Source organism: Sander vitreus, chromosome 13 (assembly GCF_031162955.1).
Source record: "Sander vitreus isolate 19-12246 chromosome 13, sanVit1, whole genome shotgun sequence".
In the NCBI taxonomy this organism is placed as follows: Eukaryota; Metazoa; Chordata; class Actinopteri; order Perciformes; family Percidae; genus Sander; species Sander vitreus.
Genome location: NC_135867.1, coordinates 26,200,191 through 26,217,698, shown reverse-complemented (window position 1 = coordinate 26,217,698; position 17,508 = coordinate 26,200,191). Strand labels below are relative to the sequence as shown.

Below are 17,508 nucleotides of genomic sequence, written 5' to 3'. Positions count from 1 at the left end.
CAGATTGTTTGTTTGTATTGCATCTTTCATAATTTCTTCACTCTTGACAGGGAAACATCCATGTCCATTTATGAGGTAGTAAGAATACATTGATTGGCAAGGTCTTACAAAGAGAAGCAGCTGTAGTTTCCTGGAGGAAAAGTCCCTCTGACTGTACTGAAGTGGTTAGGGTGCCTTCCATATGTTGATACCTGGACTAAAGAGGATGGCAGACATGAAGGAGATGGTTATCTGTTCAGGGAGTTTATTTTTTTTAGTAAACAATACTGTGAATATAACTTTGGCTGGAATTACTCGATTAACTAAAAGTTAATTGTTTCACTTTCCACATACCTGAACTGGGCAGAACCCCCATCTATACACACGGGTTGTGAAGCCTAATCTGTAGTGATTATGTGTACTCAGATCTGCACTGCATTATTTTCAGTATTACGGTTTGTATTCACAAAGTGCTAGATTAATTAAAGCAGTTTAAAGACAAATTGCCCATAATTGGCCTTTTTGCTTAGATATTCACCTAAATGTTTTTAAATAATTTCGTGTTAAGCATGTTCTTAGCAGCACATCCAAAATACATAACTGTAAATAAGTTCTTATTTTTTACCTAGGGACCACAGTATATTTTGTGCTGTTTTGCTATTTTTTGGATTCTTTGTTTGCTGCATGCATTTGTGGTGTACTTGTAACATTACCCTTCTCCATATTCAGTAAAAAAATAAAATAAATGTAACTTAGTTTTCTCAAGAATACTGTAAGTTGTATGTTGCACACATACATAAAGCAATTTGTTAAAGACGTTGAAGGATCAAGAAAACCAACTCCAGGTACAGTAGTAGATTTTCTCTGGAGCTTCAAAGACTGACATCTGTCTACACTACAGGTACACTATCTTCTGAAGAAGGCCATGAGATGAAGCTGAAAGCTTCAGCAGTCTAATAAGTGGACCTTTTTTTGTTTCAGCGAAGAGTTCATAGTCCCAGAATCCACCAAATTCCATTTTCATCTGTTCTCATCTTTGTTCTGGCCTTCAGTGGGATCGTGTATCTAGAGGCGTTTCCTCCTCATAACATAGTAAAACAGCCTACCACATCATTTTGACTAGTCCGAGGACAATCTTTATTATGTTAAAAGTAATGAAGGTAAGCTGACAACGTGTTAAGAATCACAACCTTCCGGAAAATATGCAGGTGGCTATTTGCATTAGAACACTTCCTTCCCTGCTCTCTCAATCAACCGTTTAAATCAAGTACACAAACGGGTTTCTTGGTCTATACAGGTAGTTAACCATTTTTATTAACCATTATTTCTATGTAGCTATAACTCATAAGACTATCATTCCAGCATCTCCAATAGTTACGTTATCATAACCGCCAGTAGCTATACATTAATTTTTCCTCAATCGCTTTAGCACATTTACTTAAACAAACGTACGTACAATACTCACACCACGTGGTACATTCAGCACGTCACTATATGACCTGCAAAAGGGGATTACTCAAAGTAACTCCTGGAGGGAAAATCTTTTGATCTGCCAGGCTTACTCGATGCTTTTTGTACCAAAGCAATGAAAAATGACTAGTCATGTGAACAACTGACCTAATGTTCATGTCATATCATTTTAAAGAAAGTTAATAGTCATTTGACGATTGTGTCAAAGCGATTGAGAAAAGCTGTAAGTGTTCAACATCCTTTAAATCTCTCGTTTATTTACTGACCTGTGATATTTACCTGTTCTGTGAACCTTCGATCCCTAATTGTTCGTACAGTTACGTTAACTATAATATTCACAATACTAGAGAAAAGGAAAAAGAAGGTGCCGTAAGAAAAAAAAACTACAGTTCCCATAGTGCCTTGCGCCTCAGTCGCGTAGGTGTTTCCGGTGTCTTATAACATTTTACTTCCTTCCACACAGACCGACACGAACAAATCGAGAAAGAAGACGTCGCTAACTTTTAAATGCTGTCTTCAACAGTCGCGTTGTGAGTTTATTTTTCGTTTAATTTCCATCGTAAAATGCGCGGCATGTGGCGAGTGGTGTCTTGAGAATTAAAGAATTGCTGAAAAACGTAGACCGTAACGTGTAGGCCTCCGAAGAAAGTTTGGTCGAGGGCCTGTAAACAACATGTCCTCCGCCTCGCAGTCTTCCTCTAGACGGCAATGGTGCTACCTCTGCGATCTGCCCAAGATGCCCTGGGCCATGCTGTGGGAGTTCAGCGAGGCTGTGTGCCGGGGATGTGTCAACTACGACGGGGCAGACAGAATAGAGCTCCTCATTGAAACTGCCCGGCAGCTGAAGAGCACGCACGGAGTTTTAGACGGCAGGTCCCCCGGTCCACAGCAGAGCAAACCCAGCTCGGCTGGGCCCCTTGAAGCAGGGCGGCAGCATGGAGAGCGTCTTGATAGGGGGAGGGGTGAGTATGGGGTGTCTTCTCGCCTCCCCAATGGCCTGCACAGAGCCGAAGATGTGTCATTGTCAGAGGGCAGCAGACAGAGTCCAAACACTCGTCGGGCTATAGTTGGGGCAGTTCCTAGTCTTCATGGCACTATATCCCATGCCTTGATAGCTCAGGGGTTAGTAGCAGCCCCTCATGGGCTTTTAGCCCCCTTATCAGGCTCCAGGGCTGGGGCCACACCAATTGCAGTCTCAGCTGGCCCCATAATGGGTGAAGCTGGCAGAAGGCAGGTTGTGTCATTGGGTGTGGGAGCAAGCACCTCTGCTCTGGTGGGTATAGATTCTGCAGTGTGGAGGAACAATGAAGTGATGGCAGAACTGAACGAGGTGACGCGTAGCAGGGTTGAAGGCTGGCCAAACCGTCCCAAAGCAGTCCGGGATGTGCTTGTGGGCCTTAGCAGCTGCGTCCCCTTTAATGTGCGTTTCAGGAAAGACCATAATCTGATGGGTCGTGTTCTGGCCTTTGATGCCAGCACTACTCCAGACTTTGAGCTGAAGGTGTTTGTGGAGTATCCTGTTGGCACTGGAATGATCTACTCAGGAGTTCCAGACCTGGTCAGGCAGATGTTCCGCGACTCAGCCAAAGATGCAGGTAAAGCGGTGAACTCTGGGTTACGCTATGTGGAATACGAGAAGCGGCAAGGCACTGGAGACTGGCGTGGGCTGTCTGAGCTGCTGAATGATGGTGTGCGTATGTTTAAAGAGCCCCCAATTCCAGAGGTTCTGCCACAGTCAGATGCAGGTTTGCCTATGGCAGCAGCCGGACGCCCCATACCGGCAAAGGGCACAGCTCGGCGCCGCAAGGCTTCTCCGGGCTCTGAGAATGGAGAGAGCGAAGGGAGGCCTGATCATCCAACGAGAGAGCCCTGGCCCAGAGGTGCTTACTCAGGCATGGAACCTCTTCCTGGCATGGCCACGGCTCAAGAGGGCCCACCCCGTTTACACAGCCAGCCCTCACCCATCTCAGCGCTCATGGGAGTCGCAGACAGCCTGAGCTCTAGCCAGATGGCCAGGGATAGCCCCAGCATGTCCACAGCCCACTCCTCGTCAGCTGGGCGCCCCACCAGCAGCAGCCCCTCCACTGCCTCCACCTCAGTCTCCCAGGCAGCCTTGGGACAGGGTTTAAGTGCGGTGGGGCAGAGCAGCAACGCCAGTGCCGGGGAGTCTACGAGCAGTGCTCAGGGCACTCTGCTCTGCTGCACCCTCTGCCGAGAGCGCTTGGAGGACACTCATTTTGTCCAGTGTCCCTCTGTCCCGCACCACAAGTTCTGCTTCCCCTGTACCCGAGGATTCATCCGCAGCCAAGGCCAAGGCGGGGAGGTGTACTGCCCCAGTGGAGAGCGCTGTCCCCTGGCTGGATCCTCTGTGCCTTGGGCCTTCATGCAGGGAGAGATCTCCACCATCCTGGCCGGAGACGGAGATGTGACAGTAAAGAAGGAGAGCGACCCTTGACGTCTCCCTCCTGTTGTGGTGAATGGTAAGAGGATGAGAAAATGTGCTTTTTCTTGTACTTGGTCAAGCATCTTTCTTCTCAGTGAACACGAGGGATGCAGCTGTCCAGAGAGGGGTGGTAAGGCCCATATGTAATCAGTTTTAACAATGCCCTTTAAAGATGACATTAAAAGCAGATTGAATGTATCAACCATGACCTAAAGTCAATAAGAAATGTCTCAAAAATGTGGAGTTGCAAATGAGAAACACTACCAAAAGTTACCAAAAGTGATGTTTCCTAAATAGGGTTTTCTTTATTGAGCTGTGAATGCTTAGCTCTTTATGTCAGCATTACTAATATAAGTGATGCTATCCTCCAAACTATACAACAGGATATACAAAGGTGAAAGTCTTAAACCATTGGCAGGAGAGGGGTCTAAGAGGGATCTACTATCAGAAGAATCTGTCAATTTTATGAGACACAGAAAGACGACTTGACAATAATACAGCTAAATAACAATTCCAACGTCCTCTCACAATGCTAAGCATTATACAAAATACACTGTGACCTCCCCAGGCTCCTGTAGGCTAAACGTCTTTTGGTGGCAGCACATTGTTGAATAAGGGAGGCTCAATGTTACAATGGCCGGAGAGCCAAATTACATAAGACGATTGGCATTGTAAATAAGATGCTTTGTGTACCATAAAGAAACACGATCTATACTAACTTGAGCTCATCGTTCTGAGAAATCCTTTGTGTTTACAGTGCATGTTAAAACACCAACCACAGTGAAACACGGACTTTGTAGCCCCACATAAACAGAATAGTCATTTTTCTCAGTGTGTAAATCTATAAAAAAACATTACACTTTGTTACTTTCTATAAAATATAGAATCCATGGGTTTTGCACATGATCAGCCCTTTCGTTAAGGCCACACACTGCAAGCAAAAAAAAGCTATACTAATGTATGGAAATTTTTTTTTTTTTTTTTTTTGTACTCAGACAGAAATCTCCACTTCAGTACACCTAACATAACCTTTTATTCCTAAAAACATGTAGAAAATACAAAAAATGTTATGACTATTTTCTGATTTATGGAGTGATAAAAACATTCCCTCTGCAAAAACCTTTGGCTCTAATATGTCAACAAAATTAAACCCATTTGCAAATTAGCACACATTTATTTGGTAATGCCTTGTTTGCATATTTAATTGTAACATTTCAGAAAACGTGGAATACAAACAGTAATTGTCTCAATGTCAGTAATCAACTGGCAGCGTTCCATGGTGCTATCTATTAGTTACTCCGTTCACCTGTAGTGGCCCCGCCTTAAGCAAACAACACAAAGGTGTAGTCTGTTAGTAGTCTGATGCTAATTTAGGCGGAACAATTCACCAGCTGCGTTGGAAGGGAAAAAAAAGACTCCGGATAAAGTAAACATTGTTGTGTCATGTTCACCATCTTGCAGCTCACTCCCACTGTCCATCTTGTGTAACAGCCTCGCATTCTCAGCTTTGATTGTTCTGGTAGTACAGTGTCATCAACTGGACTGGATGTAGCACTCACTTCCCTAATATCAGACCTAGGGTTTCCCACATTTAAAATGGAAGACTTTTTAGGAATTGATTGGCATTTTTATCACACTTTTGTACTTCCCCAGCTGTACACAATACTTTCTAGTTATCCTTTAATGTTACCTGGACCCGGATGAGTGGCAGGCAATTGACGGATGGATTAACCATTCAATTTCTTTTAGCTAAAACAAACCTGTTTGAAGCGATGAATTTCCTAGATAGTGCAGCTAGCAGCAGTGACCGTGTTTGCTACCGGTCTGACGGAAACTCCTGAGTGCACAATCCACTGTAGCACCAGTCATTTATAGATTCATAACTGCTCCCGACAGCCACATACAAAAACATGGGCTAACTGTTACCATGGCAACCAAGAAAAAAATGTAAGATGAGGTGAACTGTATTCTATGTTTTTGTGACTTTTCAAGATAATCCCAAATAAGATCCCATCTGCAATCAAATGTGACCGAGCTTGTACGGTTGTTCTCATATTTCAATAAAAGCATAATTTGCAATCAGGACTACGTTATGTCTACGGGTAATGCTCTCCAGGCAACTAAACCTGGTGGATACAACAAAAATGTACCCTAAAAAAAAATATCACTGCTCTGTCCCCCCCCTCTAAATCCTGACATTTTTCTTTTCTTTTTCTACAGTGGGTCAAACACTTTGAAAGCACTTCCCCTATTATCTCGAGCAGAGGTCCACGTTGGCTGCCGTTCATCATGTGTGCCTCTGAGAAGAGACTAACTCTGAACCCCAGGAGAACAGCTATACACACACACCTTCAACTAAAGACACAACAAGACTCACTTTTGAGAGGAGGGACACGTCTGCTGCCGGGGCTCGGCTCACCTGTGAAGGCTGGGCTGCCGCGTCACAGACCGAAACGTTGAGTCCGACCAAATGTCTCTCTCCTTTGTCCAGTGCAGCAGAGGCCCTCTTGTCAGGATAGAAAGCACACGCTTGTTTTAGAATGACAATCTATTTTTGTCTTTCATTTGTGTATTTTTTTTGTTCTACATGTTGCATATTGTTCTATACAGACGGATTACCGGCTCATGCAATTCTTCGAAAACAAAAAATGAATGTTCAAAATGTGGCAAAACCATTGGGTCCTTAAAGCCAAGTATTGACAAACAAATGTAATCCCACAATACATCTCTTAGGTATTCTCCTTATATTGTATGTCAAAAATGTGAATTTACTTTCAATATGGCTATGTAATTTCTATTTTTGATACAATACAAATTTATATGTATTTGTTTATAGTGATACGAAGACCAAAGATGGCTTCATGCTCAATGTCATTTTATTGTATTGTAGCTGTGTATGCTGTATCCACTGATAACCTTTGCATCAGTCACTAATTTGTTCATCTATCACAGAGGTAAACTTGTTTTTGTCTATTTACTTTTTGAATTCTATGTATGGTAAGATAATTAGCAATCTTCAATGGTTAACCCACATACTTATGTGATCTTTACAGGTTCTACAATAAATTACCAAATAGTTATTCGTCATAGCTGGATTCTTTTTCTTTTTTAACCTCAGATGTGCAGCACATTGTTGAGACTTAGCCATTTTTATGAAACTTTATTTGATAAATATTTTGACAAAAACATGAAAAACCCACACCAGCCCTTGAAAATGCATCAATATCCACTGAATTAGCATATATCCCTTAAAGCACAGTTAACCAGCTTTCTAAAACACACTGAGCAAAAGTGCCAAAGTAATTTAAAAGTGATCTGCTGTTCTGAATATAAAATCCATGGCTTGATTGAGCACAAAGGCCAGAACACTGCACCAAAAAAATATATATCTATCTCTCTCTCTCAACCAGACCCACAGTATGGCAGACGATTGATGTGTAAACATATCATTTGTAGACAAGATAGTGGTGTAAATCCTTTAGTTTCTTGAAGTGGTTACATTTCTAATCTTGTTCGCACCACTTGTTTTGATTATACAATACCAAGGTGAGCAGTGGTATGAGTCTATCAGACGTGTCCTGGAACATCGCAGTGGTTCAGATGGGGGACGCGGTCTCCCCCAGGGCCTCCTTAGCTCCTTTCAGGGTCTCTTGCTTCACACATTTCCAGTAGCCAGAGAAGCCGTTGTGATGCTGCACCTGAGGACAGGGCAGCGTTCAGCACATCTCACACAACTGCAACCCGAGGGCAATCTAGAACATATCTACCCGTTAAAAACCATAGCAGCGTTAAAGGACTTTTATCTTTGCTAATAGTTTGCTATGCTAAAATAAAAAGTAACGTGTAAATGTTCACTGTTAACTGCATAAATGAAAAGTCAACGTCAAACAGTACAACCAAAAAGGGATAAGAATTAGGGCACTACAGAGCTTTTTTCTCTAATTTCATCAGACGTCAATTTTAAAACTCTTTTTATGAAATGACTTGTTAGAAGAACGGTGAGCTTTTGAGGTGCAGGTAGGCAGAGTCCCCCCCCCCCTTTTGGACAGGGCCAGGCTAGCCGCTCCCTGTTTACCATCTTGAGGGGTTTCCCTGCATAGAGGAATTTTTGGAGGTTTTAGCCAGCCCCGAAGGAAAATCACCAGCACCAAAATGATGGGAATTTAGAATTAGAAATAACAATTCAAATCCTCTCTAAGTGTGTTTAAGAGCAATTTACCAAACAAGCAGAACATCAACTTGAACGTGAGAGCTGATCTCAGTTTTATCTCCAGAGTCAGCCTGTACCAGACTCTCCTGGACTCTCCTTTATGTCAATATTAATATCATCTTTTTAACCACTTTAGTTAATTGGGGTTTCATTAACTCAAGCATAGTATACATTCTGGTTTATCAAATTGTCAGAAAGAACAGGTAAATGCATAGACTATATATATATATATATATATATATATATCATATATATATATATATATATATATATATATAAATATAATGGATAGACTCACCCTGAGGCCTCGCAGTACTCTGTCTTTCATCACACCCATGAATTCCTTATGGCTCAGGCAGTTGTCCCCGTCCATGTCAAAGAGTTTGAACACAGTGTCCAGCACATTCTCAGAAAGATGGTGGCCTGTGGCGATCCTCACAGCTCGTTTGAAGTGGGCTGCAATGAGAGGAAGGAAAACCATCTACTGCAGGGGTCTTCGACTGTTTAAGCCAATGACCACTTAACTGAGAGTGAGATGGAGCAGGGACCCCCTACTACATATATTCTATAAAATGTAGTTGCATATTAAATTGGGCTTACAATAACGTCTAGGGTGGCCTAAAGCCTTTATATATAGATACCTTTTTTGGCCATAGAATACTAAGCTAATAAAATATTATTTTGTTGCCATTACCGTATTTTGTAAATCATGTTATGATGTTAAACATACATGTGGCCCAGTGAATCCTCAGGAGAAACTGGATCTGTGGATGGCTACCTTATGGCAGTTACCCACTGCTAGTACCTCTACTCAAGCGTGGCTGGTCGTCATAGCGACGCCGCAGGAAACTGTCGTGACCTAATGCGACACACACACACAGAACGTGGAAGGTGTGTTTTTTTTTTTTATTCTCGGCATGTGGCTGTTTGCCAGGAGACACATTTAGTTTCTAAAAAAGAAAAAAAAACACACCAGGCTAAACTATTTAAAAATGTTGGGTTTGTTCAGGACACCCCCCCGTCTATCGCTAGCAGTGATGACGCAGTGATTAGTGACGATTCTCTCCGACCAATCAGGAGTCTGCAGGTTTTCACGTCACCTTTTATATTTAGGTGATACTAAAAAAAAGTACCTGTTAGCAGGTACCAGGGACCGTTTATCAGAATGGAAAACCAAAAAAGGCGAGTAGAGTCGAGGCGAGTCGAGCAGGTACCATGTAATGGAAAAACGCCATAAGAGACTACGTTACCCATCACAAAAAGGCAGAATTATTTTTGCTAATAATATGTTGGATTTATGTTGACATTTTAATTACTGGAAGAAAAAAAAACATTCAAAACATTAACAATAATTTGGAGCCCCCCCCCCCCTGCAGTAACTCTAAGAACCCCCCTTGGGGTCCCGGACCCCCTGTTGAAGACCCCTGATCTACCGTATGCAGTGTTTAGAGTAAACTATCCACATTCTAATCCATAGAGAGGCGTTACCCATTCCAACAGGACGGTTGGCTCCAGTGAGCATTTTCAGTGAAAAGGCAAAATCCTCCAGGTTGTTGGTGAAGAGACAGAAGGCCTTGAACTCATCGAACGTGATACTCTGCAAGACAATATTTCAGTTCACTCAAACGCTACACTCAATGGCGTTTTCACAGCATTTTTTTGTGAGGGGAAGTGCTTTGACCTGGCCGGCGGGGATCCTCTTTCTCATGTTTTCCCAGTAGATTTCGTTGTCTTCTTCGTTGGTGTAGTGTAGCAGCCACTCTGCAAAGTCCTCTCTACGCATGGTGTCCATCCCTTTGGAGAACTGCAGGAACTCCATCTCCTGGACTTCAGCCTGCAGGTCCTCCATGAACCTGAACAACCACGAGTCACAACACCACCACTTATGTCACTTAAAAGAGAGCATAACAAAGACTTCTGATAATAAATCCATTCTTTACATCCAATTTCTTTCTATATAGATAATGTAGTCCAGAGTCTGACTTTACAGTCAATTCTAAATTCATATAAAAGGGTTGTATAAAAGGATTTGACTGCCCTGCACTGCATTAGTTCACAGTTTGTGTTCTGTATGGACCAGGGGCGATTCCAGGATTTTTTGATGTGGGGTGACAATAATCAGTAACTTAAAAAGTTGTTTAAAAAAAAACAATTCCAGTGCTGGTTCCATGGTATCAGAATTTTGGATAGTCACCATGGAAGGGGGGTAATGTAGCCTATACACCAGACTAGCATACACTAAAGTGCTGCAAGCCATTTTCATCCCAGTTCATTCCTCACTAAATGTGGTTTCCTTCCTTTCTTGAATATAGGCTACCATAGCCTACTTTATGAAGTTAAATAAACCATATTTTGCATCATTTTTCCTTCTGGCACAGATGTGGAAAACCTGATGGTTTAATTGTGATCCTAATACATTTTCAGTCCTGTGAGCTTCCTTCCCATAGGCCAGGTCTATCTATTCTAATTTTTATATTCCTCAACAGCTGTCTGCCAGCCATTGGACTGTTTACAGGGCACTTGTCAAAGTAAAGCGGTGTGTGTGTGTGTGTCTGTGTCTGTGTGTGTGTGTGTGTGTTACAATAGTGTACAGTAAGTTCACCGTTTTGGACATAAAGATCAAATTCAGCAAACCGTGCACGATTCTGACCTTTACATCTGGGATGTAGACTGATCCACACTATATGTGATCAGTGGAATGGAAGGATCCCTGACAGCAGCAGCAGCAGAGTGTGTGACTAGATTCAAGATTCAAAATCCTTTATTAATCCCACAATGGGGGAATTCACACTGTCGCAGCAGCAAGGGATAAGAGGAAAAGTAGAAGACACACAATAATAAATATAATTTAAGAGAATACATATTAAAATAGTCAAATGTATTTACAGTATTGCAGTCAAATTTTTTATTGCATGTTTTGTCCTGATGTGTGTGTGTTTGTCCATGCGGTCTACTGGGAGCAGTGCTGACTGTAAAGTCTGACAGCAGCAGGCAGGAAAGTGACGCACAGGACATTTCCTTACCTGCAGAACTCCTGATACTGCAGCTTGTTTTCTCCTCTCTTCCCAAAGAAGTAGGCCTGCAGAGTTGTGTTCACACTTTCCCCTTCTTCCACTGGTTTCTGTAAACATACAGGGAATGTACAATACCATGTTAAAACTCAACTGGTAGATATTACTCTGTATTTAAATAGTGATGTTGAAATATCCAAATCAAGCCAAGCGTTCCTTTTAAGGGAACGTGAATACCCACCTCTGTGCTGTCCCTGGGAGCTCTCTTTTTAATTGTTGCAATGATTTTCTTCAGCTTCAGAAAAAGAATGAAAAATTCAAAATAAAGTTAAGCATTCAACCAGAGAAATGATGTCAAAATGTAAGCATACATCCCCTCTTCTTTGAGCTATCATAAAAAATGATGAAAAAGACTACTGATCAAACCATAGATATAACATCCATCTAAGGCACACACAACAGACACTGGAGCAGATGACAATCCATGCACCTCTTCTCTTTGACTGGAAAACTTTAGGCTTGTGCACCGAGTCACAACATGAAAATACGAAACAAGGCGCATAGCGTGCCAACATGCAGTCTAATAGCCTAGACCCGATCTAGACTAAGCACATAGAGGTCTTCTCTCAACATCGCAGAGGCTCAGTCCAGTTAGAACAGAGACACAAATGACTTGAAATATATGGACTAAACTGAGGGGCTGACTCAAATCAGGATTTATGGTTCTGTGGGGGCTCTACGCAGAGCTTTCGCCGTAGCTTACGTAAGAGGCCAAAGGTTTATACTTGTGCGCTGGTGTCTGCGTCGTTCTAGCGTATCGTATAGAATAGCAGGGCTGGCATGTGTGGGGTAGAGCGAGTGAGAGAGTGATGGTGATTATCTTCACAGCGAGTAGTGACTCTAGAGTCATAGTGAGAGAAACAAAGTGTCTCCCTGTTCTTTCTGACCACGGTGGGAAATCTGGAGCAGGAAATGTTAATTAATATTGTTAATGGAGAAGGAGAACCAGGAAATGAGTCGGGGGGAAATGCAACGCTACAAAGCCACGGCCATGCAGACCAATCACAGTTGTTGCGACGTGTAGTTACATTTTTTGAGGGGAGCACGACAGGCTACGGAGTAGCGTCCATATCTACACGTACCTAGGCAAGTATCTACGGCTTTGATTTAACGTAGGTAGATATAAACTAGGCTTCAGGGTGCAGAGATGCAAACACGTGACGGATGGAAAACAGACTAGTAGAGTAGCTAGCAGTGCATCTCTCCCTCACCGTCACATGGGGCCATGGTCCATACTTACAACTGTGGCAGCATCAGTGCTTGAGGCAGCATTAAAGGTGACAATATTTTTGAAATTTAAATGCACACAATAAGAATAAGAATCACAATTATCTCTGTGCAATGCCCCCCCATGATTACAGTGCTTACATTATGACTAGAGATGGCCCGATACCATTTTTTGCTTACCGAATACAACCAATCCAAACAACACTCCAAACAAACAATGAACGCCCCAGAACTTTCTTTTATTATGCAGTTTGACAGTCAGTTATAACGGAAAAACAACATAAATACACTACTTTCACGTAGATATTCTTTAGGGCTTTATTACATGGTATCGGATCGGTGCATAAACTGCAGTACTTCCCGATACCAGCGTTTTAGGCAGTATCAGAACATCTCTAATTATGACACAATCTGTGTTATGTTCACTACAACATTGTTCAAATCTCGCCAAACAAAAACATCATGAAATGTATCAGAGGTCTTACCTTGAGAAATTCTTTTTGGTCCACCTGCTCATTGCCGTCTACATCCAGCATCTTGAAAGCTATATGAAATCCTGTACGCGGCTCTGCAACAGTAATTCACTGTCAGTCATCTGAATATTATATAAGAGCTCACATGACTCACTGCACTTGGTTAGTAGGGCAAAGTAACATTTTGTCAACACAGCCTGTAAAACAGTGCTGAGAAAGAACATGAAAATAAATCAGGTCAACTGCTGCGGCGCTGAAATGTGCAGGTGTGCAAAGCTCGGACAGAACGACTGGGGGGGAAAAGCAATATTCTTACGGAAGAGAAGAAAATGCAAAGTCACAAAATCACAGGCAAATCCATTCAGCACAATATCACTGAGAGTGGGGGAAGACCTTGGAAGGCCCAGAAATTCATGCAAAGATTGGGAATCTACTAGTCTGGATCAACGGAAGTACATTTCCAGGAGAATTGCCTATCCGCTTCTGCTCTGTACATTACTGTATTGTGTCAACAGTTAACTTCATTTAATATTGTATGTGGAGTTTTCTTTTGCGAGGTGCAAATGTTTCACCAAAACAAGTTCCTTCCTGAGACTATTTAGCAGAGCCACCGTCGCTGCGTCCGGAGCTTAGCGCCTCCCAAGACGATTGTGATTGGTTTAAAGAAATGCAAACAACCCAGAATGATTTTTTTCCCATCCAAGAATGTATGTGTGGTGTAGCCAGACCGTACTCCACAGCGCTGTGAAGAATAGGAATCTACTTACTGGTCAGGATAGTCAGCAGGAACAGATACTCTGTGTAGGATATCAAACCTGCAAGACACAAAGAAATGTACACTGAATTATATTTAGGAAATAAGATAACCAACAAATATATTAATAGACTTTAAAAACAAATAATCTGCAAACATACTGATGTGTTTTTCCTGTTAAGGTCACAAAGGTCTAATTAAACAAGATCCCACAGGTTGTCATTCTGATGCCAAGTTTGAACTGCAGTCAGTAACACCGGAATCTAGACACAGCGTGATCAGATCTGGATAGTCTGAAGCTCCTGTGTGTTTGCTCTACTCTGTTGACAGACTTACCATTGTCTCCTATGGTTCTGAACAGCTCACTACCAGCCCGAGCTTTAGAGGCAGCCCCCAACATTTGGTTAACTTCCTGCAAAGGCACAAATAAGAAACAGATAACGGCCAAAACTGATGACTATCCTCTACATGTGCAGTTTGAAACCATTTATTTACACAATGTGATGATGTGAACATACTTTTGTTGTTAAATGTCTCTTCTGCAGCTTTCCTACATGACAAGAAACAAAGATCTGTTAATATAACAATAAAAAACTTAATAAATAACAGCATAAGGCAGGCATTACATGCAATTTCTTTTTGATGCATCTTGGTTTTATACATCTGAATGTCTGAGGGTTTCCACCCCCTGCAGTTCAGTGAACATGATGTGTGCACCACAGCTGCATTTTATAGTTTATCCGTGACTACAGAGGGTTTGTGCACAAGCTTTGCACCTGAGACTTCCTATGATAGCTAATACTGTAAAGACCAATGAACACCCAACAGCTGGTGACATAGACTGAAGAATAGACACCACCATGATGACTTTTTATTTTATTACTTTTTATTTTTTAAGTTACATTTGAAAGTGACATTTCATGAACCTCTGAGCAAATTGCAACTCCCACCCAAACCATGTTATATGTAGGATTTTATCATGTAATGCTAGTCTAATGGTGTTAAAATGAACTAATATGCTTTCCAATTGAGCATTTTCCCATTACCACTCACAACTTTCAGGATACTGCAGGCAACCTTATTTTAAATCACCCAGATATATATCTAACCCTAACTGGTGACTGTGATGGCTATGACATCATTTTTTTCACACTCATCAATTCCTTTAATGAGACCTCATGACCTGTATTGAAGTATCTGCATTATTCATGTTTTTCCTTTTAATTTTTCACCCATCTTCTGTAGTATCACCTAGACTAAGTGGATGTAAGTGGAGCTTACTATCAACATTTTCCAGCATCACAGAGTACAGGAAGTCTCGCGGGGTCATGTAGGGTTCCTGTTCATAGACCACGGAGGCAAACTGGATGAAACGCATCTTCCTGGCAGACAGTTGGGGTGCTGAAGGTTCCTGAAACAGCATAAGCGTCACAAATATCACTGCACACTACTGCACCGCGGGAGTACTCACTGTTGGCCATTATTGGCCTGATAAAAAAAAAAAAAACACATTTAGCATTTCACTGTGTGAGTGTGAGTGACAGCTGAGGGGCGTTAACGTTAGTTGTTAGTACAAACTCAGGCTGGCTATTTAGAATACGCCCTTTCTGTAGTGTAGGAGCCACACATTGTATGTTTTTTATGGTCTCATTTAAATTATTCATTGATTATTATACTGTGAACTTATATTCTAGGTGGTGGGCGTTTTCATCGCGGTTTGAGCAGAAGTGTTAACTTGTTTGCTTCACCTGGGTTTTTTGGGCTTTAACAGAGAGAGGGGGTGAGCCTGGGAGCCAACACTTTCTGTTGACCGCCGCACTAACGCACTTATTCGACTCACAAAGTAACTTTATATTTGGTAACTGCAGTGTTAGTTGTATTTTACGTGTGGAGGAATAAATCATTGCAATACAATCTCGAGTGCGTCACAGTGTGTTTAGCTATGCATCTCTCGGCGTTTAGCTAGTCCCTCGCGGCAGCACTTTGTTGGACTGCTTACAGCCGCAACATGTAGGCTAAATATTCATATGTGCTGCTGTAACACGTATTTAGCAGCATATTTAAACAGACAGACATAAGATACAGGGGTCACACCGTGCGTCTGTTTGCGACCAGCTTCGACCTCGACGACAGAAACTTTTATTATGCGTGTAAAGTTACTCACTTTTGGTTCCTCAGCATGAACGGCGAAGGGCAGAGTCCTGCTGTTGGCATGATATTGGTAATAACAGATAACCCCAGTTCCGATAACAGACCCTAAAATACCAGGTCCGACAGCACGGCGCAGTGATAAAGTTTTCAGAGACCGAGGACTCCTCAAAACATTCCTCAACACGGCGGCAACCCTTCCCCAGCTGGCCATTTTTTTTAGGAAGCTAGCTGTTAAAAAAACTCCAAGGCTAGGCTTCCGTAGCTGCGTACTGTATGTGGGCAGAGCCACGCCCCCAGGTATGATGTGACGTCTTCAGTTCCGGAAAGACCATACGTGTCCATGTAAATCCATAGACTAGATAATAAAGATTAAAGACATGCTGACACAATCTATGACAATGAGAACTACGTAATCCAAACTAAACTTCAGGACAGAGCGGATTAATGTAATTTGGGTTTTAAGTTTCGTCATCACATCCTGCCAGTTACCTATAGAATACCATATTTGGTTATTTTCATGAACAGTGTCCCAAATATGATCTGTTTGCATCCAAAGGCCCTACAGTACATGTAAAGGCAAATAGGAAATCTCCTACTGACTCAGGAAAAAAAACAAAGTAATGAAGCACAGGGAGGAGAGCAGTGCAGGATGAAGTCCAAACCCATCTAGCTTAGACAATCATTCTGAGTCAACAATGTTTTTACATTTAATGCCATTGCAGAGGGGCTGTTCTCCAGTAATATTAGACTGCCCTAAAATAAAATTCGGTAATTAAGAAAAATATGTTTTAATCCATGACTGACTTTTGAGATAGATAAACCTTGTCCTCAGATCCTGAACATTTCTCTGCAGTATGACACAATACATCATGTAAATCTGCTTTGGAAAGAGTTCACTGCTTTCTGACCATGTGTAATGATCACTTTCACATCGATTGTGTAATGTTTATTTTCAGACTCCTCTATTACAAGGTAACATTGGGGTTTTCCCCTCAAGGTTGGGTTTTTATTATTATTATTATTATTATTATTATTAATATATACATATACATATATTAATTACAACTAAACCTGGTGGAGGACAGTGTGAAAGCATTGTGATGTTACTATAGTGACAGAGCATGCACACAAAGTGTTAACTGTAAATTCTACTTTTGATCTGAGCCCACATTTATGTGCCTCAGAGCAGAAAATCAGTCCTATTAACCCACGTTTCACAGAGAAATGCATTTCACATTTAACTTTGGATTTTGACTAATGTTAGACACAAGTAAAAACATTTTATCACATTTCTTAAAGCTTTAGTACGTAACTTTTTGATATTAATGAACGTCCGTTACATTCAAGCCATTGCCAAATGAGTTGATAGAAAGCTAATTAAGACTATCAGCTCTCAGCTCTCAGCTCTCTCTGTATTTCTCAGTATGGCTGTATTCAGAAAGATAATGACCTCCTCTGAAGAGTCCATCATGTTATTTTTAATCCTCCATGTCCTCCTTGGCTACTAGCAACTGCATAGAGGAGGGGTGGGGGCACGTGCGTGATCACGGAAGGCTTGTGTCATGTGGACGTGCCGACAGTTTTGTTGTCATTACTTAATTCGTAATTCCTCATGGGAGGGCAGAAACGACGCACTATAGCTTTAAACTAGCAGAAAAGTGGTTCAGGTTTTAGGGGAGCTGTGGAGATCTGCATGTCATATACTACTTGGTCTTAATGTTTCATGGCAC

The 17,508-nt window shown here is 41.8% G+C and overlaps 2 protein-coding genes across 2 annotated transcripts; one reads left to right on the top strand and one right to left on the bottom strand.

Moving 5' to 3' along the window:
* Window positions 1-1,876: 1,876 nt before the first annotated feature.
* Window positions 1,877-6,981, top strand: LOC144527925 (interferon regulatory factor 2-binding protein 1-like). The gene is made up of 2 exons (XM_078266279.1): window positions 1,877-3,929; window positions 6,113-6,981. Exon 1 carries the CDS (start codon window positions 2,123-2,125, stop codon window positions 3,902-3,904), a length of 1,782 nt encoding a protein of 593 aa, XP_078122405.1. The 5' UTR covers window positions 1,877-2,122; the 3' UTR covers window positions 3,905-3,929; window positions 6,113-6,981.
* A 56-nt stretch (window positions 6,982-7,037) lies between these two features.
* Window positions 7,038-16,031, bottom strand: micu2 (mitochondrial calcium uptake 2). The gene is made up of 12 exons (XM_078266281.1): window positions 15,792-16,031; window positions 14,909-15,038; window positions 14,146-14,177; window positions 13,964-14,039; window positions 13,641-13,688; window positions 12,886-12,968; window positions 11,355-11,408; window positions 11,126-11,223; window positions 9,784-9,955; window positions 9,591-9,699; window positions 8,401-8,558; window positions 7,038-7,590 (listed from the first exon to the last, which is right to left on the bottom strand). The coding sequence occupies exons 1-12, from the start codon at window positions 15,987-15,989 to the stop codon at window positions 7,489-7,491; spliced, it is 1,260 nt and encodes a 419-aa protein (XP_078122407.1). The 5' UTR covers window positions 15,990-16,031; the 3' UTR covers window positions 7,038-7,488.
* Window positions 16,032-17,508: the final 1,477 nt, after the last annotated feature.